Genomic DNA, 25514 nt, shown 5'->3' on the forward strand with positions numbered 1-25514 from the left:
TGTTATACTTTCATTCGCTACGGTAGCTATATCATTTTCATCTGCGCCATACGTTTTCTTCCTTCTAATTTTTTCCATTCAATTTTTCAATAGTAGGTATACGCGTTCATATAATGATATAGTATATTTAATTATGGTCGTATTCGCTTACTCTTAATGATTTTTTTTTTTTTTTCAATCAATCAATTCATTTATTTATTCTTTTTTCTGTCTTTTTTTAGTTTTTTTTTTTTTTTTTTAGTTTTTTTTGCATTGTTTTCTCTTTTTTCTATACATGTAAATATTTTTGTACATGTATATATGTATGTAAGTATGTATGTATATAATTTGTTTAAGAAAGAAAGCTAGGCCGCGTCTAGGCATATAGGTTTTTACTTTATTTCACTACGAATAATTATATCAACTATTTATCTTTTCGATCATTGTTCTTATATTATTATCATCATCATTATCATTAACGTATCTACGTTATTATTTGATCGATATTCGTATAATCGATAGTAACAATCTTATACAATAGTAGAATATTATTCGTCTAGAATTATTGTGATTCATTCATGCGGTTTTTTTATTGTTGTTGTTGTTGTTGTTGTTATTACCAATATTATTGATTTTATTATTATCATTATTATCCTCATGTTAAATAAATAATATTCAAAATTAACAATATACACAGCACTTCGATTGATATAGTACATATGTATATACATATATCGAATAGTTATAAATTTTTTGCTTGATTTTTTTTCTCCTCTTTTCTTTCGTATCTTACATTATCTTACGTTTAATATTAATGCGTATTGTTATTCTTTGTAATAAAAATTTCTACACTCTAATAATTGTTATTCAATTTTGTTTTTGTAATTTGTTTTTTTTTCAGTTTTTTTTCTTCAATTTCGTTATATTTATAACAACGATCGATAAAACGATTATTCAATAGATTCTTTTCCGTTCATTTTTTGTTATTAATAATTTTTTTTTGTAACGCGTATTAATTATACACTACCTAACAATGTATCAATAATTATATATGTGTATTGAACCCATAAGTCATTCGTGTAGGTGTATGCTTTTATTTTTCGTTTCGTTTTTTGGGCTTTCTATCAATTTTATTATTATTAATTTTATTATTATTATTATGATTATTCTTGTTGTTGTTATCGTTATTGTTATCAATATTCTCGTTACAACCACGTAACGCGTGTGCGACGGTGATTATCATTAATGTAACATGTTTTCATTGTCACTCGTTAATTGGATTTTTTTTTATTATTCTCTCGTGTTAGTCTGATTTTTTTTTTATGTTTTGTGCAGTGATTTTTATTGATTATTTTCCGTTCATCGTTTTTTTGTACAATTAATTATCCGCTCGCTAAACTTTTCAGGTCATCGTTAACTATTGATTATAAATAATAAATCTGCGTTGAACATCGTACAGATATAATATTATAATTATTAATATGATTACTTTTATCAACAATATCATGTATTACGTGGTTATAGATATAATTTGCAATTGGCATATAACTGTATGCAACGATTCAATAATTTTTTCACCTAGCCTCAAATTTTACGAGTGTATAATTATTATTTATTATCGGTCGCAGAATATTCCGTGGATATCATATTATTCGTTCATTTATTCATTTAATAACTTATATATTTGTTTATAAATTCATTAATTTATTTATCCATTCATTCATTTATTTATCTATTTATCACTCTGCATTTTCGCAATCAGGTTTTTCAATATTGATGACCTTCAGTTGATGTTTTTGGGACATCATTTTGACCGTTATAATGAGTAGGTATTGCAAATGAGTGTATGAAACCTGAACGAGTCGGACTATATTTCTTCCGAAAAATTGATTTTATCGTTGTGGTTTACTTTATTTTCCGACCTTCTAAATTATTTTATTCATCTGTTCTTTTACCCTTCGATTTCATCAATCATTCAATTCTCTGCGGAGCGCCAACCTCCTCAGTTTGGACGTAATTTTGATAATAAATATACAATATTTTTTTCATGCTTCTCAATTTTGAGCCAATTCTTTTTCAAAACAATGCGAAAGAAAAATTACAATGATAATCGTAATAACAAGAAGCAAGAACAACAACAACGTAGAATAGGATAAAACGAATTATCACATGATATTGTTTTTTTGGATTTTTGTTTTCTCCTCTTCCGTTTTTCAATTATCAATAATTACAAGAAAATCAATAACATCAAATGGTACTTTATACATATTCTACATATAGTACTAATTTGTACTATATTTATGTTTTGGTTTATCAGTTTGTTCTCATTTGTTTTTTATTTTCTTTTCTTAATTCCGTACAACCCTTACAGGGATAAAGATTGGAGAGAGAATTTTCAAAGAAAAAAGAAACACGGTTGGACGCCGGAGAGGAATTGCATAATGAAATTTGAATTAACCGAATGTTATATAAATAATGAATCAATTACAACGTTAATTGTGTTTCGATAAAAGATATATCTATAATTAGTCTTTCTGAATAGGAGTAGGGGGAAGGGTGCCTACCGTCGCAACGTGCACGGGGTCTGTTACGATTCAAGGTTAAACTTGCGGTTGCGCCCCGCAGTTCGCCATTACACCCTATCCTTCTTTCTCACCCTCTCTCTCCGTCTCTGCTCTTGTTTCCTTTCTTTCTCTTCCCTCTCTCTCTCTCTCTCTCTCTCTCCCTCTTTCCCTCTATCTCGGTTGAGGGAACTCCTTGCGATCGAACCACCCAACGGCCACAGAGAACCGAGCCGCGCCAAATCGATACCTGCACAAGGGTGGTTCGGAGCGCCACTTTTCTCTCCATTTCTCGCTCACCCTTTTCTCTCTCTCTCTCCCTCTCTCTCTCTCTCTCTCTCTTCATTTTCCATATTTCAGTCTCCATTCTCTTCTTTCTCGCTCTCTCCTGTGGCTCGCATCCATACATCTGTCCACGGATTTTAAATTCTAGTTGAAATAGGTGTGTACGGACGTGAGGGCATTCAACCTAATCTCAAAATTTTTAATAATTATACGTGTTTGGATTGTTTGTTTTGTTTTGTTTTGTTCTGTTTTTTTTTTTTTTTTTCTTTGTTCTGGTTTTTACAATATTTACATACGCTTTTTTTCGAACATATGCAGCGTATAATGATATATAATGTAATAACATAAGGTCGATCCGGTAGGTTGATATCCTGCGGATACTCCATATCCTTGAGCTAGATCGACGTTCTCCTATCGTCAACTTTTGCCAAGTCGATTGTTCGTCATCTTCTCGTGGTTGTGTTGTATGAAAATTTTTTTTTATGCGGGACAGACGAGTATCTCGTATTCGAACATCAGTGATACGGCGACGAACACGAAGTACAAGAGGAACATCGTGAAACCGAGACCTTTGTTCATTTTCCAACGGAAACAGGCGATGCTCATTATAACGAATAAGAGCATGCAGAATAGGATCGCTATGCTGCACACCATGCCGACTGAATTCACCTCGACCGGTTTACCGTATATCAAACCGTACAGCAGCCACGGCACCGGAAGTCTTCGTTGTCGCAATTATCGTTGAAACGAATAAAAGAAAGGAGACAGAAAAAAAAAAAAAAATCGGATAAATATACACGTGATTTCAATAATTAACAAGCGCACATGCTCTTGCACAAGTTTCACCGTACGGGGTGTTCGAAACGATCACCCGAGACGCCGTCGATAATCAAGGGCAAAATAAAAAAAAAAAAAAAAAAAAAACAACAAACAAACGAGATACGAAATTATGCGAAGTTTCTCTTCGCCCCGCCATCGGTTTCCGAACACCCGGTACGGTTTTTGGTCCCGATATAAGGCGACGGCAAAATGCTAATCGGTTGACCGATTTTTGGGCTATGATAGTACTAGGCGGGATTGGCTTACCCGACAGTGACGTCGAAAATATTGCTGCCAACGGAACTGGATACGGCCATATCCCCGAATCCCTTTCTGGCAACTATGACGCTGGTTATGAGATCGGGAATGCTGGTACCAGCGGCCAGGAATGTTAAACCCATAACTTCCGGTGGTATTCGTACCGTGTCACCCGCTACGTTCGCCCACCATACCATCAGGTAAGAGTACGCGGCGATCCAGAATATTGAACCGATGAAGGTCACCGCGAAGAACTTCTTACCTGGAATAAGTAATTTTCCGATCATTGATAATCACTCGTCAGCGGATACCGTTCTGATTTTCTTTTGATTTTTTGCTCCTTTCCACGACACCCCCGTGGTATCTGTTGTTTCGAAAAAGTTTACGTTCTTTTCCCTCGTCTCTTCTAGTTGAGAAAGTTAAAAGATTGAAAGAAACTGTTGGCGAATTAATTCTAGATTTGCTTTTTGTATTTTCATTCCGACCTCTGGGTGTGCGGGTGTCCGGCAGTGTCAACCACAACGGAAACAGTATAGGCGCAACCAGGATGTAAGTTAGCCTTTTCCGGTTATTGCTCGGCCATCCCATGTCCAGAGCTTCCGGTGGCTCGTCCTCGTCACCCTGAAAAAAAAAACAGAAAAAACAATCGTAAAAATATAAAAAAAAATAAAAATATACATAAACCGAATCGGAAAGGAAAAAATTATTACACGGCAAATGTATCGTACGCGAAGTGAAATAAAATCCGAACAAAAGTTGCCGACTCATTACACATTATCGGCTCACCCATCGGATATTCAACTTCTCTGTCAGTCAATAATATCAGTCAGTCGGTTATGATCGGTGGTTGGTCGGCATCGACCTACATTCGCGTATTATTATGTGGGTTAATGTATTATCTATAGTACAACATTTCAGGTTCTCAGCTTGGGTCTGAGTTCGCACGTCTTTTGAAAATGGAATACTACATCCTACGTAACAGCTCGTAGTCTACGCTCGGTGTTTACTTGTGTATATGTACACATATATATATATATATACAAGGTTTATGTACCGCTATATATCTGCATATCAGCGTCTCCACCCCTCTCGGGCTATGCGCGGCATCTGTATACATATATATATATGTATATCCTAGGTGTACCGTATATACCTATAGCCGGTACTCTTTTCATTTGAGACAAAGCTTTTTTCGTTGAATGCAGCTAGGCTGCATCCTAGATATATATATATATATGTGTGTACGATAGGTAAGGGAACGTTTGTAACGCTCACGGAATTGCTGCACCACAACATGATATGATGCACTTTGGCGTTTCCGCTGGTGCAACACCGTCTTTGAATGAGGGGCGGGTCGGTATCCGGAGAAATATATCTACGATCTACGAGTGGCCGCTACTCGTTCACCATTCGGAGCTAATATCCAGGGAAGAGCTTCAAACGATACCCAATTTTCGGCAATCGATGATCATACCACCCGGGTCCAACTCCACTCTCCGCGTCGCTTCCATTTTCCGATTTCTTTGTTTCTAGATTTTTTTTTTTCTTTCCCCTATTTCTGTTTCGTCTCTTTCCTTTTTCTATTATTTCCCGGTTCGTCCCTCGAGTGAAAAACCCCCTTTTCTACCGCCGCCTCTCGACCCCATTGCTGGCTGCTGCCACTGACTACTTTTGTATTTTATACATAAGAAAACCATCGTAGGCCAAGATGAAAAAGAAAAATATACATACTACCTGGTATATGATAGAACTAGATGAAAAAAAATCATTTTTCCTTTGTAGAATTTTATATTAGCATACACTACGTATATACGTATATCTGCTGTTAGATATACATATGGATACTTTTACAAAGGTCTTGAATAAAATGTCGTACTTTGCCAAAATGAATTTTTTCCCTTCCCCGGATTATTTTCAGCTTCTTTTTTTTTTTTTTTTTCTTTCGATTTCGCTTCATTTTCCAGAGAAATATTTTCTCCAACGATATATCGACGATACATCGAGTCAGTCGTTACTAACGATCCGCAATTTTATTTCTGTATCTGAAATCCATGAAATTTTCACGGATAGATTCGCCGGATCCGTGCGGATAAAATTTGAAATTGAACTCACCGACTCGAGTCCGGCGTCGAGTCCTGACGCGGAAATACCCCCGTTCGGAAGTTCTTGGATCCCGGTTGTGGTCCCGGCGGTAGTTGTCGTTGTCATCGTGGTCGTCGTAGTCCCCTGTGATCCCTGTTGAAGCTGTAATGTAGTTTCCTTGGATGCACTTGAGCCGGAATAATGAGCAGCCGTTGACGTAGCCGCGCCATTTTGAGGTCTAGTCGCGTCCAATAGAACTTTCAGCGACGCTATCGCGTGCAATTGCGTTGCTTTTTCGTCGACCTTACCTATACACGGGTGTCATAATTCAATGATAACAATCATCGTCAAAACGAACATAGAAAAATCAATTGAATTTTCGAAAAACAAAAACGTCAATTATACTATATATAATGTATGTTATATACGTATTACGTACCTAAACAGTTTTTTTTTTTTCTACAAAATTTTCTTCTACTCTTCCATGAATTTTTACTTATTCGATACAGGTATATGTGTGTAATATGTATACCTATACCACGTAAATATACATATTAGTTAAATGTGTATCGCATGCACCGTAACCCATATCAATGTAAAGCAAGTTCGTACGTTACTACTACATGTGATATTGACTTACGTAATATGAGAAATTGATTCATCGAGCATCTATGAAATAAATGAGGTGAAAATAAATAAAGCTTTGCAAAAGCACAAGCATTCCCGAACGTGAATTATACATCTGGAATATATTTTCAAATGTTTGCACGCGCGAGTAGGTATACAAAAACCAAGAAAAAAAAAAAAAAAAATTCAAATCAAATACAAATCTCTGTACAGGCGGCACACACACGTACGAATCCACACATATGTATATATATATATAACATATGTACATCGCGCACACGTAGAATAATAACTATAAAATATCGACCCTATCGTTCGTTCGTTCGTTCGTTCGTTCGTTGGCTGTCGTGTGCCTTGTGCTTTTAAACTTGTATTCGCTATACACACGAGTACGAAGTAAGGGCGGTGGGTTGTTTGAGTGAAGGGAGGCGAGGGGGGGGGGGGGGGGGGGAAGGACTTTGGGGTTGAAAGTTAAGTTGAGAGTTGCGGGAGCACCTTATATGCATGCATACCTATGTATGTTATACATCGAATACACACAGTCGTTACAAGAACTGGAAAGCTTGCGGGGAGAATCGGGGGGGGGGGGGGGGGGGGGCACGGGGGGCAGGTAGGGGGGGGGGGCAGGTAGGCCGCTGGAGAAGAGGGAGGGCGTAAGGTGCAGCAGAACTACGCCAATTAAGCCGGCAAGTTCGATCGCGAACACCGTCCTCCCCCTCGCCCCCTCCGCGCTATCCTTCGACGTCGAAAACCAAACAAAATTCTCGAACCCAAAAAAAAATCAAACCAAAACTTTATACCCTGCGCATACTTACAGATACTCATTATGCGCTCATTGTGTATGTTACGAAGAATCTGTTGAGGGAGACGTGGGAGAAAAAATTGATCGGGAGCGATCGGTCGATCGATCGACGGGGGTGAAATAAAAAAGTGAAACGTATCGTCTGGTCCTGAGACGATGAAATAGAGAGAAAAAAAAAAAAAAAAAAAAAAAAAGGAAAAGGGAAAGAAAATGAATGAAAAATAATTATCAAGCGCAAGGCTGGCCGCGGAGAAGTTTTATTATTCGAAAATTCGCGCGGGGCGACCGAGAGATTTGCCGCGTCGGCGATCAATGCGTCGTTGGTTTTCTAGGTCACGGCTGTAAAGCAGTGTTCGACACAGTTTTGCTGACTGGCGGTTGCATGTGCAGGGGGTCCGAGGCTGTGCAGTGCAGAAGCAGACCGATGATCGTGTACTCTCCGTGAGAGGTACTCGAATACCCGACTATATGGTATATACATATACACCCGACCGTACATAGGTATGCGAAGGCGTACGTACAATACGTACACATGTGTGCACAAAATGTACTTACATACATACATGCATATACCTAATGCCGTGCATTCATGCATGCATGCATTTAAAAAGCAGATGCAGCCTCGCGGAATCATGATCTGTCACATTCTTCGAGTCCCTTATATACATAGGTATATGTTACATACGCGACGCGATATCTATGGTTTCTCGTCTTCGTTATTTCGTTTTCTTTTAGTTTTATTTTTTATTTTCACAATTTTCAATTTTTTCCCCGTACATTTTTCTCTACATATATGTACGAGCGGCGGATATCGTTCTACGTTTTTTATTCTATATACACCATTAGCGGAAGCGAAATCGTAAAACAGCTTTGCGGAAGTTAAATTAAAATGCCGAAGGGCTTCTTTTCTCGGCGCTCGACTTCCCAAGTTATAAAATTATACTATCGACATATATCTCTCTCTCTCTCTCTCTCTCTCTCCGTATCACCGTTGTTCGGTTCAGTCGATTGGAAACGACAACGGACTCGAGGAGCGTCATCGTCGTCGTCGTCTCGTACCGCTAAGAAACAAAACGAGTTTAATTTTCTTTCTTCCCTCTCTCTCTACTTCATTTTATTCGATTCGATTTCATGTTTCGTCGGTTGTACTACCGAAGAGGGGTTGTAAGGGGTGGTAACGGCGATGACGATGGCCCGGGTCACCTTCGGCGTCGCGGCGACGATCACCCCGTAGCGATAAGATTGAACATGGCGGCCGGCGGAGGTGGCGGCCTTATTACGTTCGGACAGAGGTGAATAATCTTCGCGAAAGAAAAACCCTGTCACCGGATTAGTAACGAAACGACGGCAAACGGATAGCCTTGAGGCGAATAAAAAAAACTCCAGCGAAGGAATCCGGAGAGCAGCCCAGGGGATGATTGTGACGAGATCGTTCCTGATCGAGATGAGATGATCACGCTCCGGGGCCCAACGCTAATCACGAACCCTTGTACGCGCCGGAATTTACGTACGCTACGATTTTCCGTGCGATATTCAAAGAGCGGCCGAAAACGTTTCGGAACTACTGCAGCGAAATTAGGTGACAAGCGATTCTTTTTTTCTTTTTTTTTTGTTTTTTTTTGTTTTTTTCATCAACGCGATAGGGACGATTCTTAATAAATTCAGCTGAAAAGCTTCATTAGGTTTTTTAGGAATAAGAAAAAAATGACAAAATCAATATAGGTACACGTACGTGTTGTGGATAAAAATTGGTAACCGAGCGAAACGGAAGTGTAAAATTAAATATAATCTCGCTTGTAAACATTATTCTTTAGAAATATGTAATTTGCAAAGCCTGCAGTAATATCGCGTTATATTATAGTGTCAGCTATAAAGTGCTCTCCAACTTTCAAGTAGAAATTGGAAAGAGCTCCGAGGTTATACGTATAGATAGATTATAACCCACATATATATATATACGTATTATATACGTTCGCGGGTTTATGTAGTAGGGGGTTAAAATTGCCGGTGTCGTATCCTCGCTGTCGCGCTTTTATTTTATTTTATTCAATTTGTGAATTTTTTCGTTCGCTTCTCATTCTTTACCTTTATTACGACTTGTATCTTCCACGTGGCGTAAATACAAAGCCCGGAAATAAATATCCGGATTAAAATAGACGGTGAGTCTGATCGGAGAGAAAAGAAATTTTTCCGTATCACCGGCGGAAGGGGATAGCACAGAGGAAAGAAATATTTTTCCGAGATGGCCGCCCCGGTTTTACCTATTCGGGGCAATAAATAATAAGGAAACGCTCGCGTGTCTCCTTTTCAGGGGGGGGGCGGGGGGATCCAGTTATACCCGAAGATATTCTAAAACGGCCGTTCGAGGCATGCCAAAGGCAAAGCTCAACCCGTCCTCAAGCCCGGCTCGACGTGGAACTGATCGGACATTGGAAATGTAACGGATAAATTCGATCGACTGCGCACGATTCTCAAAACCCCCGACACCCATGCAATATCTTACATTATTCCCCGATTTCTATTACGACGTATAACGTTAACGGCGATTAATTTTACCATCCGCTGTTAAACTCGCGATTGAATTGCTCCGATTTTTATATTTCATCCTCATTTTGAAATCGTTCGAAAATCTTTCCTCCACGTGACTTCGTTCCACGAACGATTTCGATCGTCACACGTCGCTGCGAGGTCGGAAGCGCAAGCGGCAAAGGGGACAGGGGTGTAACGAAATGTCGAAAAAATCAGCTCGGTTAACTCGAGCGAATAATAATGACAACTCCTTCAAGTATATACCAAGCGGCAAGCGAGAGTGATAGAGTGTTTCAGATATACCGGTGCGGGACTGACCGTCGTGGAGTGGATCGATCGTGTGGATCATCAGCTGTAGCAAACCGTGACGAAATTTAGCGTGGCTTTCGCGTGTCGTGTATCCTCCGGTATTGGAAGACGTTTGCGAACCACCGCCCGTACCGTGATGCGTCCCCGTCGTACCTCCGTCGGCACCTTGACCGCTGCTGCTGCCGCCCCTGCTGTTCGTACCACCGGCGGCTTCCCCGACGCCAACCGGTACTCCGCTGCTTCCGCACGCACCCGAAACACCGCCGACGCTCGTCTCGCTGCTGTTCGTCGCGTTGGGATGCTGCTGAAACAAAATCAGCGGAAAAAACAAGTGTTGAGAAGCGGCGCCTGACTAAGGGATCTTATACTTAAATGAATTGAGGATTTAGGGGTTTATAGTTTTGACTTTCTTTCCACGCGCTATTCGAGTTTGCAATGATGTTCGAATTCGAAGGCTGAATGTGAACTTTGATTTGACGAACGGTGGGAAAAAATGGGGGATGGGGGGGGGGGGGGGGGGGGGGAAGATCGTTCGGTATTTATATGAAACGGGGGGGTTTCGACGTCGATGATCGAGGTGGATAATCTGAGGGTGAGCCAAAATCGGGGCAGCTGCGGTTCGAGCCAAGTTCTGCGGGAAACGCTGTGTCAGATCGGATAAGCGATTTCATGGTTGTGGGTGGTATTACCGGAGAGCGCGCGGGGAGGGGGAGGGCGAAGACACGTGACCTCGATTAAAATATTACTACTGCGGTTTGATTTCTTTTTTTTTCTTTTTTTTTTTTTTATTAAAAATAGAACGTCGATAGCAGTGCAGTCGCACAGAATGTAGTGAAATTGAAGAATTAATCTGCAGTGGCTTTCCCCGAGCCTTCCGCCATAGGCCTGACGGGTATATCGTTATATGTATGTATATTATATATATATGTATATCGGTGGCAGCCGAACCCGACGACATCTGCGAGTATGTAGGTCGACGAATCTGCTCGCGGAGTCAATTTGTAGTTTCAGGTGTGTAAGAAGACCCTCGTGCGATCGTGAATATATGGGTCAATCTCAAGAGTGTATTACGCGAATAACGAATTATTAATCGATTGGGCACCCCCTACCGCCCCTCAGGTATCGCATCAATGCCCAGTTATGTCAGAATAACGAAGCGCGTGAGAGAGGAGCCCCAATATGGCGACCGTGAAGCGCGCTTCACCTCCACTCAGCGATTTTAATCCGTTGTTCGAAGGCGGCGTGAAAATTTTCAAAAATTCAAGTTTCTCTTAACGCTCGAGTAGTACCCCCCAAGCGTGAAAAAAAAAAAAAGTATCAATAGAACATTTCGCGGCTGAGCTTCGATTATCGTGAAACTAGTTTACGGGGCTAATAAGGTGATCGAGACGCTTTTTTCATTTTGCAACTTCTAAACGAGGAAGTGCGGTAGGTATTCAAAGTAAGACGGACGAGTTAGCGAATTACTAATTCATAAGGTTTTCTACAATTTCAAACTACGCTACGTCGCTCGCAACTTCTTGGCTAAAAAAAGATTACACGATACGGAGACGGGAAATAGAAATTGCAATAAAATCGTACAGGTATATCTGATACCGTTGAAAAATTGGCTTGATCACAGTTGAAGAATTTTCAGTTTTTAGAGTCACGATTGTCGGAGAATCGTATATGCGGTCGTTCAAACTGTACTTTATACAGATACGTGTATTCAATTTTCGCTCCCTCCGCAAAACCATTCAATCCCGACGTTCGAATCGCCATTTTTGGTGCTCCTCATTTTTGGACATTCGTTCGTTCGTTCGCGTTTGCGTATCGCATTCGCAAAACCCTGAATGACGAGTAATAATTCAAAGAGAGTGTTCCACGTGAATAAAAAAATCTTCCCGCTTCCTCTGTAATTCTATCAACGTTCTTATCATTGTTTTTAATTAATATTTACATCGTTATTCGAGGTATATAACGAACGACTCTCTTAATTAGTGACGTAACGTTGACACCTCGTCATCCGTAGCGACACTTTTTCATAATTGCTACTACTCGACGTGCGCGAGGTTAATTCTGCGTTGAAACTCAGACGCGATGCGATTACCAAGGCGAAAATACTGTAACAGGGAGGAAACAATATACCCGGCTAAGAAACGAACGGAATACACCGAGACTCGTGTAAATCTCGGTGATGAAATATTTTCACATTATCCGTGGTGCGGGTAATAAGAGCGGAAAGTTTCGAGTGGCGAGAGTGGTGCGAATCGACCGTCCGGCGGATTTCATTTTTTTCGTTTTTTTCGTTTTTTTTTTTTTCTCAGACCTTCCCGGTTCCAGGACGGACGAGGTTCGCGTCGTCTTTAATATCCTCGGAAACCCGTCGTATCGTTCGAGTCGGATGAAATTTTTCAGCTTTGTCGTCGGATAGGCGCAGCGGCTATAAACGCGGAAGAGTACAACATTTCTGGGTCGACTCGAGTGCAACACATCCGCACTCTTCGTTGAAAAAATTGTACAGCGTATGTAAAATCGGGGCACAAGGCACATCGTCTGCGCCCGAACGACCCGCAGCGGTGAGAGAAGAGGAAAAGAGGAAAAGAGGAAAGAATAAAATTATAAAAAAAAAAAATAAGGAGAAGGAGCGAGGCATCTACTTTTCTGGATCGATTCTCTCTTTTTTCTCACTTAAGGTTTACGTAGAACGCGACAATTCCCGAAGATTTTCACGGCTATGGAGAAACGGGTAGAGGTATCGTCACGTGCGCGGTTCGCGACCTTGGAGACACGTCTTTTGTGCATATCGTGAATTCGTGTAACATCACGTGTCCTTCCAGATCGAATAAATATCAAATACATACGTCTACCTGTCTCCGGTAATTCCGCGCACCGAATCCCCGCAATTCAACAATTGTTAGAGTTGAATGGTAATTGAAACCGTTTTCAGTCTTCCATTTGGTAACCGTGACGCGATGCTCAGGCCACGGTATTCTGAGGTATTGTATTACACGTGTATAGTCCATTCAGCGATTCGTTATCACCGTTGCAACCGATTTCTCGACAAACCAAATCGAAGCGAAATGAGCGGCCGACTCAACCCAGCTGTACGAATCGCTCGAATAATCTCCGAAGGGAGTGAGCCGGTGATTCCATACAACCGAATATTATTACCTAATCACAATAGAGGATGGGCGTACGCGTAACGATACCAATGTTATTCATGTCATATGCACCACGTTCGAAGAAATTCGGATCTGTCTTTTTTTTTTTTTTCATCCAAATCGAAGAAGGCGATTTTGAAAGAGAAAAAAAAGTCCAACCGAATACGTGTAGTTATACGTAGTGACCATTTCAGTTTTTTTTTTTTGTTGTCGCTCAAATTGAGCGTTGAAAACTTCCGCCTCCCCCGTTCGAAGGTCGAAGGGAAACGTGCATTCGGTTGGAATGAAAATCGGTTCGTTTGGGATATCAACGAACTGGTCGATAAGAATACGACGACGACGACGATAAGAAATGCATTACGGGTGTAAAGGGTATTGAAATATTTGCAATAGATAAAACGCGAGAAAAGGGGATGGACGGGAAGCGGATCAGCGTCGCGGGGGTGGTTAGGTGGGAAATTGAGCGTGCAGTCTAACGCTATAAGCCGCTTAAAGCGCCCCGTGGATGGGTACAAAACTCTGCAGCGCGACAAATCCCGTTCAGGACTTACAATATAAGGGCTGCAGCTCAGAGGGATTTATATTTTAGAAAATCTGTCTGAACTTCCCTATCGTACGTATACACGGGTGCATCGCGAGCGAGCGCGCGCAATTCTTATTCTTTATTCGTTAAATGTGCAATTATGAAAACCCGTATAAAATGTGACTATATTCCACGTTCTTTCAACTTTCCGATTCTTCTGTCATAATTATTTTTCCAAAATCTAGCGAAGAATGAATAAAGTTTCGAAACTATGGTATACCTAGGGGGGAATTCCAACGGCCCCCCCGTCAGAAAATGCAATTTGTGGCAGCTGAGACAACATCGCCCTTCATTATTCGGGAATCTATACGAAATCATTTACACGGAGTTTAGCCTTGACCAAAATTTTTCCAGTTTTTTAAGCGATACGGTAACACCGATGAGACGACGGCCTTCGCAGCTACACACACACACACACACACACGGACGAACGATAGAATAATTTCGTCGCGCAAACGTTCGAGCTCGTAAACTCTGAAACGGGCGTTGAATTTCTCGTGTATCCACCGGCTCCTTTGCTTCGAAAAAATAAAACGCAAGGTTTTGAAAATGCTTCTTTTGTTTTTTTTGTTACGCCTCGCAGTTCGCGTGTAAGGCGCGCACACAACCCGTGTACAACTTACGCGCAAAAATACATCGTCGTGCAAATACCCATACGTGCACACCGATGCGACTCTGTACACACAGGTACAAGCGTACGTACGTTCAGCGCCAGCAGGACTACAACGAGGAGGTGTAGTGTAAGAAAAAGCGGAGCGCAATTCGTGTAATTAAAAATTCCCTCGCGTCTCAACGTTGTACGTATACATACATATATGTATATGTATATAATTCTTACCTTCGCACAGTAGGCGCTACACACTCGCGCGGCGACATCTTTACAATTTACCTTCCGTGTAGACTATACTTACACATTCAGGTGAAAGAAATACCCTCGCACACGTACACGAGAACACGTCGTACCGGGATAGACTTTTGCATCTGACGGGTGGTAGGTATACCGAGCGAGTAGTAAAAAAAACCTACGTAAATCGGCCGACTGCGTAAAGTGCTGTGCGACAATGAGCGTGGGAGGGTAATAACTGCGTCAAAAAAAATGGGAGGATTCGAAAAAACGAAAAAAAAAAAAAAAAACAAAGAAAAAAAACTAGACATCGTATTGTGGAGAGAACTTCTGTATCGAAATTAAAATATGTCGCGCTATACTTTTTGCGATGAGATGAAACGAGTGGAGAAAAAAAAAAAAAAAATGCAAAAAAGTAGCAGCAAAAGTTAAAAACCCCCAATACAACGCCATAAGCAAAAAATGTGAATGAAGTGAAAGAGAGAAAAACAGAGAGAGAGAGAGAGAGAGAGAGAGAGAGAAAAACTCACACCCAAGCATATAAATGTTGATAATATTGTACATGGAACAAATAGCTGTATTAAACCCGTATACATGTACATATACAACATATAGGTATACATAAAATATACATGTAATATGTAAATCGTATATGTATAATGCGACGCATAAATAAATTTTTGAGCCCACGACGCGCTTAGGGTTTATCGGGGAGTTTTTCTCTTTCTATTATTTTCGTTCGTTTTTTGCTGTTTTTTTTTTTATTTTTCGTTCTTGGCGCGGCTCGGTATGAGGGACGAAGGTAGCGGAGGGTCGATATTGATTAAAATTTGGTGTTGGTTGTCGGTGGGGTGGGTGTAATTGATGACGATGATACAAAATAATAAGACGAGGGCATGCTGACTCACCAATGCCTGGGCGGCGGTCTGGTGCTGCAAGCAAGAAATTACACCCAGTTACAAAAAGTACATTCGACATGTATAGGTTCAAGTATAATTTACACATGTGCACATACGTCAATACCGACATACGCGGTGTAATTTATTTCGTTCTCACTTCGCGTTCAACTTTCGAACAATTTTTTTTTTTTGTCATCCTCGTTTTTCCCACGGTCTTGTCGAGGACTCCGAACTTTCCAAAAATTACCACATGTGACGTGAGCTCGATTTTTCAATGTTAAGTGCGCGGGGTCGGTTTGTGCCAAAAAAAAAAAAAACATTATTTTCTCTCTTTTCTTCGAGAATAAAAAAAAAAGAATAATTTTTTTTTTTTCATAATCTCGACTCCTCGTCGAGCGACGAGACGTACGATAAACCGACCCCCCGTATAAATTATGTGTACCGCGAAACAAAAATCGCTAAATTGTATGCCATATATACATATGCAAGATAATCGATTACGATGATGAAGATGATGATACAAATTTACATTGTCATGTGGTATATTGTGCATGGTGTGGCCGAAAATGTCGACAAGCTTTGCGATTACTATGCAAGTATATATTTATATATATATATATATATATGTGATCACTCAATCATGTAATCATCACGACAAACACACGTGTAACATCGAACGCAATAATATTTTCAATAAAAACCAAAACGAAACAAAAAAACAAACCAATTAATGCAATATATACATATATAATATACATGTATATCAAATCCATATATCCCGAGGGAAAAATTCTCCCGAAATCATCCTTGTATTTTGTCGCGTTTCTTTTCCATCCCTTCCTTATACATCGGGGTGTTATCGGCTATTCGCACGTGTTTACAGTAGATCCAGTAATACATATCCAATTGTTGTATCTACGACTGTGCGCGGGGGACAATGATGTTAGTTAAACAGAGTTGAGTAACGTGAGGGAGGAGGGGGGGGTGGGGGTGGGGGTAAGGTGGCGGAGGGACAGGGGGTCAGCTTACGTACCCGTAATTCATGATAACTAATTTACAAGGGAGTCAGGTACAAACGCTCCGGGTTTTTGGTTTATCAAAGGACGCCATCTTGAGAAATGAAAGCTCTGCTTTGATCCAACGTTCGATAACCTTTGCCTTCCTTACCCTAAATTACCCCGCGCCTATTATACCCCAGCCGCTCTCTCATGCTGCAGCATTGCTCACCCTTGCTTTTATTTTAATAAATATACACGCACACACACACACACCCGCACACGCGCGCACACGGGTATATACAAATGTATGTACACAGGACATCGCGGTGTGTGTATAATATAATTCTACTCTCGTCATTTATTACAGCCATGTATCCGCTCGCGTATATGACGTGTACGTATGTATATATATATATATATATATATATGTACGTATGTATACATAAAATACTTAATTTGCATACGTATATATTATGTATGTGCTACTGGATTATTAACTCAACCACCTTCTTTACGACGCGACCCCTTGCCCCTTTATCCCTCTATCTCGCAAACTTCGTCCAACCTCATTAACATTCAGACTACACACAAATCTTCCTGCAGGCATGTCGCTTTTTTTTTTTTTTTTTTTTTTTCACATTAAATTATAAGATTTTCATTCGTTTTTCCGCGTGTCGTTTGCCGTGCAATTATAATCTCACGTCAGACAGATAAGAACGATAAGGAAAAAAAAAAACAATTCCAGCGTCGCGGCAACTTTGACTACAAAATCTAAAGCCCTCTTCTACGGGGGTTCGGGGGGGGGGGGGGGGGAGTGAAGTTTTTCTCGCGATCGAAGCGCGCGACTCGAAGACTTTTAGAGAGCGACTTTGACTTTGACTGTAACGCAGACTGAATTGTGGGTGAAACGGGGTCGGGTTTGGAGTTCGGCGGGGGCTGGGGGCTGGGGACGTCGTGGCGTAAGGTAAATCGAGTCGAAGCGATACATCGCGCGCGTGTACCTGTGCAACGATACCGTGGAAATGTCGACGTGTAAGATACGTTGGGCGAAGACGCGACCGACTACCGAGTTAACCAACCAACGGTTGCACACCCCCTCGAGCGATTTGACGCAATTGTAATAAAGACAATGGGCCGCGATGTCGAGTATTAGAACGGCGAAGAGATGGGAGGGAGAGTCGAGTGGCCCGCAACCACCCGCGGTGTCCGGGGTAAACCGGGGGGGGGAAAAGGAAAGAGCGAACGCGACAACAAGCGTGTCAGCATTATTGTCGTATTGTCTCTTCTGTAGGGCATATAATTACCGGGGAATTGTATTAGCTGGCGTTTTCTACACGTGCATCTTCGATCGCAGGCTGTGCGGCTACGTGAAACAAGTAATCGAGGCTGGGTGCGGGGCGATCGCATTGACACAAGTGCGAAAGACAAAAGCGATAATTTCTATGTTCGTGCCGTCGATTTTGGAAAAAAAACAAATTTGAAAATTCCTATCGACGGGAAATCCGAGGGAGGCGATTCGACGGAGGGAAGGAAAAAATGGAAAAGAAAATTGGACGGGAATTCCTTCGCTTCTTGCCGACACTCCTCTTCGTTTTTTTTTCTCTATTTCTCGCTCAATTCTCATTCTTATTCTTCTTAGTTAGTCGGATTGAAGAAGTCGAATTATAACACCGTGGAGTGGATGTTGCCTCGGGTTGGTGGTCGTCCGCCTCTGGCTCGACCTCATCCGCGGATCGATATATAAGGGTGGTTAGTGGTAGTGGCTGCCTACCTACCTATCTACCTACCTACCTACCTACCTACCTACCTACCTATCCACCTACCAACCTACAAACCTACCCGCGAACCCACTACGGAGTAGAAATGCAGGTGGTGAGGAGGCGGCGCGTAGAGTAGTACGTGAAGAGCGTCGAGGGTCACTGCATTCCGGACTGCGAACAGCACCGCCAATAGGACCAAAAAATAAAAATGGGAAGAACAAAAAAAAAAAGAAGGAAAAAAAAAAATACAACGAAGAAGAAATTCTCCAGCGTATACCTACCTACCGTATAACCCGTCCGCCGAGACGAGCGTGTAGTACGTTCACGGCGGTATAGGTATATACGTATGTGTGTGTGTGTGTGTGTGTGTACGTGAAAAACGTGACTTCCGATAAAATTGGTTTGAGGAAACTAACAATAAAGTAAGAGAGAGGGAGGTAGGGAGCGAGGGAGGGAGGGAGGGAGGGTAGAAGGTTTCCCCGACTCCAATTGTACCAGCCTAAGCATGCGAAGTTTGCTAGTGCGATGAAAAAAAAAAAAAAAGGCCGGAGGTCGGGGCCGAGGAAATCTCAAAAGTGGAGGAGGTCATTTCAGCGAGTAAAAATGACAAAAATTGTACTTGGCAATGACGATGGATGTTTTTTTTTTCAAATACTGCGGGACTGCAACGACTTCGTATGTTACGTAAAATTTTATATAATAAGTACATACGTATATGTATATATTCCAGAGAATAACGGAAGCGCGGATTCATTGCGAGTAACGGTGCAGGGACTCGATATTACTTCGAGATAATCGATCGATGGAAAAAGCTACTTTTTTTACCACCCCGTCGATACGCAAGAAAGACGAGTCGTTGGTAGACGTAAAAATGAATTCTGATATGAAAAATGAACGTACGCGAAAAAGATGAAGGAGCGAAGGATGAAATCGAAATTTTCGTACGATTCGGGGGGTTTTCTGATCACATAAATTCTAATACTTCGTTCGATATCGCCCCGCGAACCACATCATCCGACGTTATCCTTTTTACACACACACACACTCACACACAGACGCTCGTGTTCCTTATATTCAATAATTTCTCGACGCATTAATACGTGAGTTTAACATCTGAAATCGAACGTGCGACCCTTTAACTGTGCACGGTTTTTATATCTACGAACGCTCCGCTTCGTTATTGTCACGTGTCACTGCGCACGTACATGATATCCTCCTATGCCTGGATGTGCAATACACGTCTTTCATGACACCCGAGAAAGAACGATTCTCCATTTTTTGTTAATCTTTCACGGTTTTTTCTTTTTTTTTTTTTTTTTTTGTTTTGTTTTTCATTCGATAATTAGACACCGGAGGATACGATATCGTCGATGTCGATGTCGATGTCGTTGTCACCTATTTTTTCATCAACCTCACATCTCGCTTTTTGTTCAAGCTTGTCGATATTTTCATCGCCTGATATAAAAACCCTTGAGGGTGTACCACAATCAGGGTCACATGGAAGGCCGATCGACCGATTTACTTTTTCCGATCGTTAATTCGATTCGATTATAATTGGTGATGGGAAAATTTCGAAAAACTCATCGGAATGCTACAACCACCCAATTTCGCTATCCTGTGATACATTTTTCATTTTTTTCTCTTTTTTCGGAGTCTACGAAAAATAGGTACTTCGTCTCGTGGATTTTCGGTTCCACGGAATCCCCGCGGAACGCTCGAATAATTTTGGAAAAACTATTCGATCGGTGAAACCGAGAATCTATTGTCTAATTTGTTCTACGACCAGGAGACTTACCAAGGGCATGAGCTGATCCGTAGACCTGACCCTGGTGACCTTGTTCCTGTAAAGTATCCTCTTCACTAATTTCTCCATGGGTTGATTCCACTTCATGAAGCTGACGTAGGCTAAGTAGAAACCGAACAGTACCAGTGCCTCCCACCAGTGAATGTAGTTGTCGCGAAAGAAGTAAATCAGGGTGATGAGACTCGCACTGTAAAACGTGCAGTCCCGGAATAGCGGCCACCACGTGAGGGTGAGTACAGTTCTTGAGAATAGAGCGCACATACCGATAACGAACAATATGTTAAAAACGGCCGAACCTACGATAGTGCCGATACCGACGTCGTCGAACGACACGAACACCCCTATAATCGATGTGAACAATTCGGGTGCCGATCCACCGGCAGCCATGAACGTTGCCCCGGCAACGTCGTCGGCTATTTCAAGTTTTTCTATAATAACGTCCAACGATGGTACGAAAAACTCGTCGCATACTATCGCCAATGCTACGAACATGTAAACCACCCCAAGTATGTGAAGGATAACGGCTCCGCGCCGCCTCTCCTCGAGGCTGAATATGTCTGTCGGGAATAGCGGTGCCTTTTCTTCCATAATGGTCTCGTTACCGCCGGCAACTTTCGAATGATGATGATGGTGGAGCACGGTGTCGTTCAACCCCGAAATTCCACCCGATCCACCGGCGGCGTTTCCTCCACTTCCCCCACCCTGTTGTATTCCAGTTGACAACGTCGTCGACGGCGTGTTCTGGAGATGGACGGGATTGCTGGGTGCCGGACGGTGGCCGTCCGACCCTCCCATTAACGCGAACAGTAGCACGACTACCATTACGTTCGACACCCACAGCCATTTCGACCCGTTTTTTGAATAATATCCCTTCGCCGTCGCCATAGTCGAAAACGGGGGCCAACCCTCAGGGCCTGATCGTCATGTCCCGGTAATCCTCGTCACTCGCCGAATCATCTTCAACATTTTAAAACCTAATCTCTTATTGCATCCCCCTATATCGTGAACCGTCGTCGATCTTTCCCGGTGCTCCTCCTCAACCCCCTTTTTATATAGTTTTCAACCTGCAGCCCCACACATGCAAACGCACACGCACACGCACACTCGCACACACACACACACGACAACCCACCCCCTCCCCCGTACTCTCTCCAACCCAGAACAGGCACCTCGTTCCTTTTTCCTTTTTTGTTGTTTTTTTTTTGATTCGTTCGTTTTATAATTCTTTTATCACGCACTGGTTTCTTTCGTTTTTTTTTTTTTACCACCCTTACCTCCTCGCACTAAATATTTTTTTTTTTTCCTTCAAACGACCACCCTTAAGAAGTATATAACAAGTTTCTGCGAAATTGATTTTGCGGACAGTATTTGCCTCCGCCGATCGTATATCATTCGCTCAGTCGCTTAATAGTTTTTATATGGAATGACTTTTTATTTCCTCTTCTATCAACTATTTCGTGACAACGGCAACGAAGATGACGATGATTACGAATGCGATGGTCGTTACAAATCGTTGTAGCTATATTCAGACGATCGGTTTTTCCGTTTATTTATTTATTTGTTTTATTTTTCTCTCCTTTCTATCATCACCGACGAAAACTACCGCATGTAATATCCGATTCGATGTTCTACGCTGGTCATTTATCTGCGATGAATAATCTGCTTTTTAACGTTCTCTTTTTTTACGGTGGTTCGTTGGAGGTACCGAACGTTTCATGTGTGCGTCTTCCTCTATGTTATACTAATAACAATAACGACGGTATAGTTATAATAAGGTATGTATAATATATTAATATATTTATGATGTGTGTGTATATATATATATATATATATATGTGTATAATATATATATATATGCGTGTCTACATGTATACGTTTAAATAGCAGGAGGCAGCAGAACGGCGCGACCGCCGCGATGCCCGCCCGCTGCACACTGGAGGAACAACCCTGTAGCCCCTCGCAGCGCCCTCAGAGGCACCCCTAAAACACCCCCGTCGTACTCGGAACTCTCCGTAGCTACTCGACGTTTATAACCAAACCCCCGAATGTGGGAAAACCAAAACGCGCGGGCGCACCGCCCTCCTCAACGGCGCCTCTCTCGTTCGATATCCATCCAACACTGGACTAGCTTCGGTTAGCTAACGTGTAACGCGCGCGGTCATGTACCGGGTGTTTCTTACCAATAAGATTAGCGGGGTTATCCACTCGAATCCCCCTCCCCCCTTCCCTCCTGAAACCCATCAGATCACGAGGTAAAAACGGGACTCTGTACACGCACGCACACGTACGCGTAACTGTGTAACTTGAAGAGATTCCGATGAATTAATCCGAGGTGAGATTTTCGGGGGTTGAAACGAAAATTCTCCATACCCAGGGGTTTGGAAAAAAAAAGTAGAAAAAAAACGTTTGTTTTTCGTTTTTTTTTTTTATCATTTCCTACTCTTTTTAACGGGGGGGGTTCCAATTAGTGAGATGAATAAATCAAGTAACAGGGATACGAAGAAACGAAAGGTTGATAAACCTGAGATTTATCATACCTGAAAAAAAAAAAAAAAACCCACCCCGTTCCGGACACTCGGAAATATGGACAATAAAACGTATGGTCGGTCCTCGAAAAAACAAAAAACTAGGAGCAATAAAGAAAAAGTAGAACACAAAAAAACCGAAGTCACTCTCTATCGTATCTTCAAAGTGCAGAAATTTATATTTAATTTTCCCCCAACAATAAAAGATGCGCCTTTTTGTCACAGGGGTACGTAGGGTTACGTATAGAGAGGACAAAAAAAAGGGGGGCGAGGGGGTGGGTAGGGGGTGTCGGGAGCGTGCGAGGAACGAGGCGGCGGGTAGGGTTGTCCCGATGGACCTCTGCAGGAAACCGGGTCACCCCGTATGCGCCAGGGGTACGGCGGATGGCGTTGGCTGTGGTGGTGCGTTCTTCGCGAATTCTGTAGAACGGCGTATGGGGGGGGGGGGGGGGGGGGGGGGAAGGGGTGTCGGGAGTTCGGGTGTATTTGGGGGAGGTTTCGAGTCCGCGGGTAAGCTAGGAATGAGGCGCGCGCCGATGAGGTCGGACCGGGTATTCCGACGCTGCGACACGCTGTGCCGACGCAAGGGTGGTCCCGGAGTACGAATGCGAGCGGTGTACGCGGCGGGGGAGGGGGTGGGAATCGGAGAGGAAAAAAGGGCGCTTCGCGGGGGCCGCAAACCTGGCCAACCGGGGGGGGGGGGGGGGGGGGGGGGGGTTGCAGGGGCGGCGGAGGTTCCACGTCGCATAGGTCTGCCCCCGAGAAGAAAAAAAATTTCTTTTTTGATCTCGTTTTATTGTTAGCGATGATTGAGAGGGACGGGGTGGGTGGTGGGAAATAAAAGAAATAAAAGAAATAAATATAAAGAAAAAATACACAAAAAACGAACAATAGGAAGTGGAAAGGAAAGAGGAATAAGTACTTTATATATATATATAAATATACGTATACAGATATATATATGTATCCCTCGTATAGATATAGATGTACAAACGAACGAACGAATAACCGGCGACTCAGGAATTACCTCGGGGAGATCTGTTAGAGACGCGCCGCGATTAATTAGAGTCGGACGAAACTTGGCAGAATAAGAAAGAGAGGGAGGGATGAAATAGGGGTAGAGATAAGGAAGGTGGGGGGGGGGGGGGGGGTAGCGTTAACCGAGAACGTCTTATAGTGTTATTTTGACCTCTAATTGGATTGTTTAGGGCGATCGAGACGAAAAAAGGGAGAGAAAAGTGGCGAAAATAATTTTAGGAACACGGCGAGTTTTCGCTTTGAAAAACAAAAACAAAAAAAAAATCCAACTCACGGCATTCGCTGAAAAAGAAGATGAAAAAATAAACGTGGAGAACTTATCTCGACTCACTCTCTTTCGTTTCAATTACTTTCTTACTCATGGCTTCCTTCGGACGTTGCACGTGGCAATTCTAACGAAGTGATCAGATTACCCCGAAGAAGACTGTTTTTCGACTGGGCTAATTCATCGACCAACGAGTCCGAGGTGGTCTTCAGCTTCTGTACCAACCGTTGGCTCGGCAAACTCCTGAAAATTTCTTTTTCCTCTAATTTTTGTTGAATTTTTTTTTCTTTTTCTCTCTTTCTCTTTACTCGAGAAGTGGATTATATAAGGCTGCTACTCAACCCCCAGCCCCGGCGGCGGTGTGTTAATTCTTTAGCGAAAAGAAGGGGGCACCTCTATACGGTTTAGCTGGTATTTAAATATGCAGCAGCTGCGTTTTGTACACAAAAAAAAAAACGGAAAAAAAGAAAAGAAACCAAAATTCTCTTCTTCTTCTTTTTTTCCACGTCTCAAGTACCACGTGGAAGCGCGCGCACTAACGCCGTTGCTAGCGGGTAATGAATTTTTTAAAAAGCAATTCCGCAACGCGCTCGCAGACTCACGATGATCAACCTTGGGAGGAAAACTCCGCAATGGTGATTCTCTGCCGTTGGTGCAGCTGAAGTCGATGTCCTCGATGTTAAAGCCTCTGCTTCGGCATAAGACTCCCCTTTCGTTCGCTATATATATACACACAGTTATTCCCATAATATACCCGAGTTATAAGCTATAAATAATTTCACACGAATCGAACATAGGGATACGGTTGCGTTTGTTCGTGAATTTTTCATCAGCAATTCACACCTCGGACGATGTTCGTTCAATGTTCACAATATTGCTTCTAGTTTCAATTTATCGTTTGAATCCGGTTAATCGGAATATCCTAAATGTTACGTCCAACTAGACTAGATACCGACCAGCTGAGATGAGGTCGTTCTTCAAGTTCGTAGTAACAGCTGTTCTTTGTATTATCGGGCCACACGCGCGCTTCATAACGTTCGTCCACTTCAATCAACCCCCCCCCCACCCCCCCATGCGTCGGTTAGTTTTTACACGTATAGGATGATGATCGTCGCAGATGATCTATGAAAAATACGTAGTCCGACGGGAGCGAGGCTTCACATACCCACCGGTTACCACCGTCCCGTCCGAAAACTTCCGTAGCATGAAACCGGACTGATCGCACCGGCTCCTTATATAACGTCGCGACGATCACGTCGTCGAAGAAAAATCTCACCACGATTGGGTGCCGGTGCAAAAAAAAACAATTCTCCACGAAATTCTCATCGTTAGTTTTTGCTTTAACTCGATCGGCGGTAACGTGCATATCGCCGATCCGACGCGCAGCCTCCGAAGAGTCTCGCC

At 42.3% G+C, this 25514-nt stretch overlaps 1 protein-coding gene across 5 annotated transcripts; it reads right to left on the reverse strand.

The window, feature by feature from the left end:
* On the reverse strand, positions 1-22383 carry LOC105691130 (sodium/potassium/calcium exchanger Nckx30C). 5 transcript variants are annotated; one of them, XM_025746171.2, is made up of 8 exons: positions 22157-22383; positions 20274-21239; positions 15730-15753; positions 10246-10555; positions 6015-6292; positions 4388-4523; positions 3912-4164; positions 1-3546 (listed from the first exon to the last, which is right to left on the reverse strand). In XM_025746171.2, exons 2-8 carry the CDS (start codon positions 21165-21167, stop codon positions 3306-3308), a joined length of 2136 nt encoding a protein of 711 aa, XP_025601956.2. In that variant the 5' UTR covers positions 21168-21239; positions 22157-22383; the 3' UTR covers positions 1-3305. The 5 variants fall into 5 exon arrangements, with proteins under 5 accessions (XP_025601956.2, XP_048513871.1, XP_020710950.2 ...); XM_048657914.1 differs by having other exon boundaries at positions 20274-22023; positions 22157-22382; XM_020855291.2 differs by lacking the exon at positions 22157-22383 and having other exon boundaries at positions 10246-10552; positions 20274-22134.
* Positions 22384-25514: the final 3131 nt, after the last annotated feature.

The sequence above is a fragment of the Athalia rosae genome, chromosome 7 (genome assembly GCF_917208135.1).
Source record: "Athalia rosae chromosome 7, iyAthRosa1.1, whole genome shotgun sequence".
Lineage (NCBI taxonomy): Eukaryota > Metazoa > Arthropoda > Insecta > Hymenoptera > Athaliidae > Athalia > Athalia rosae.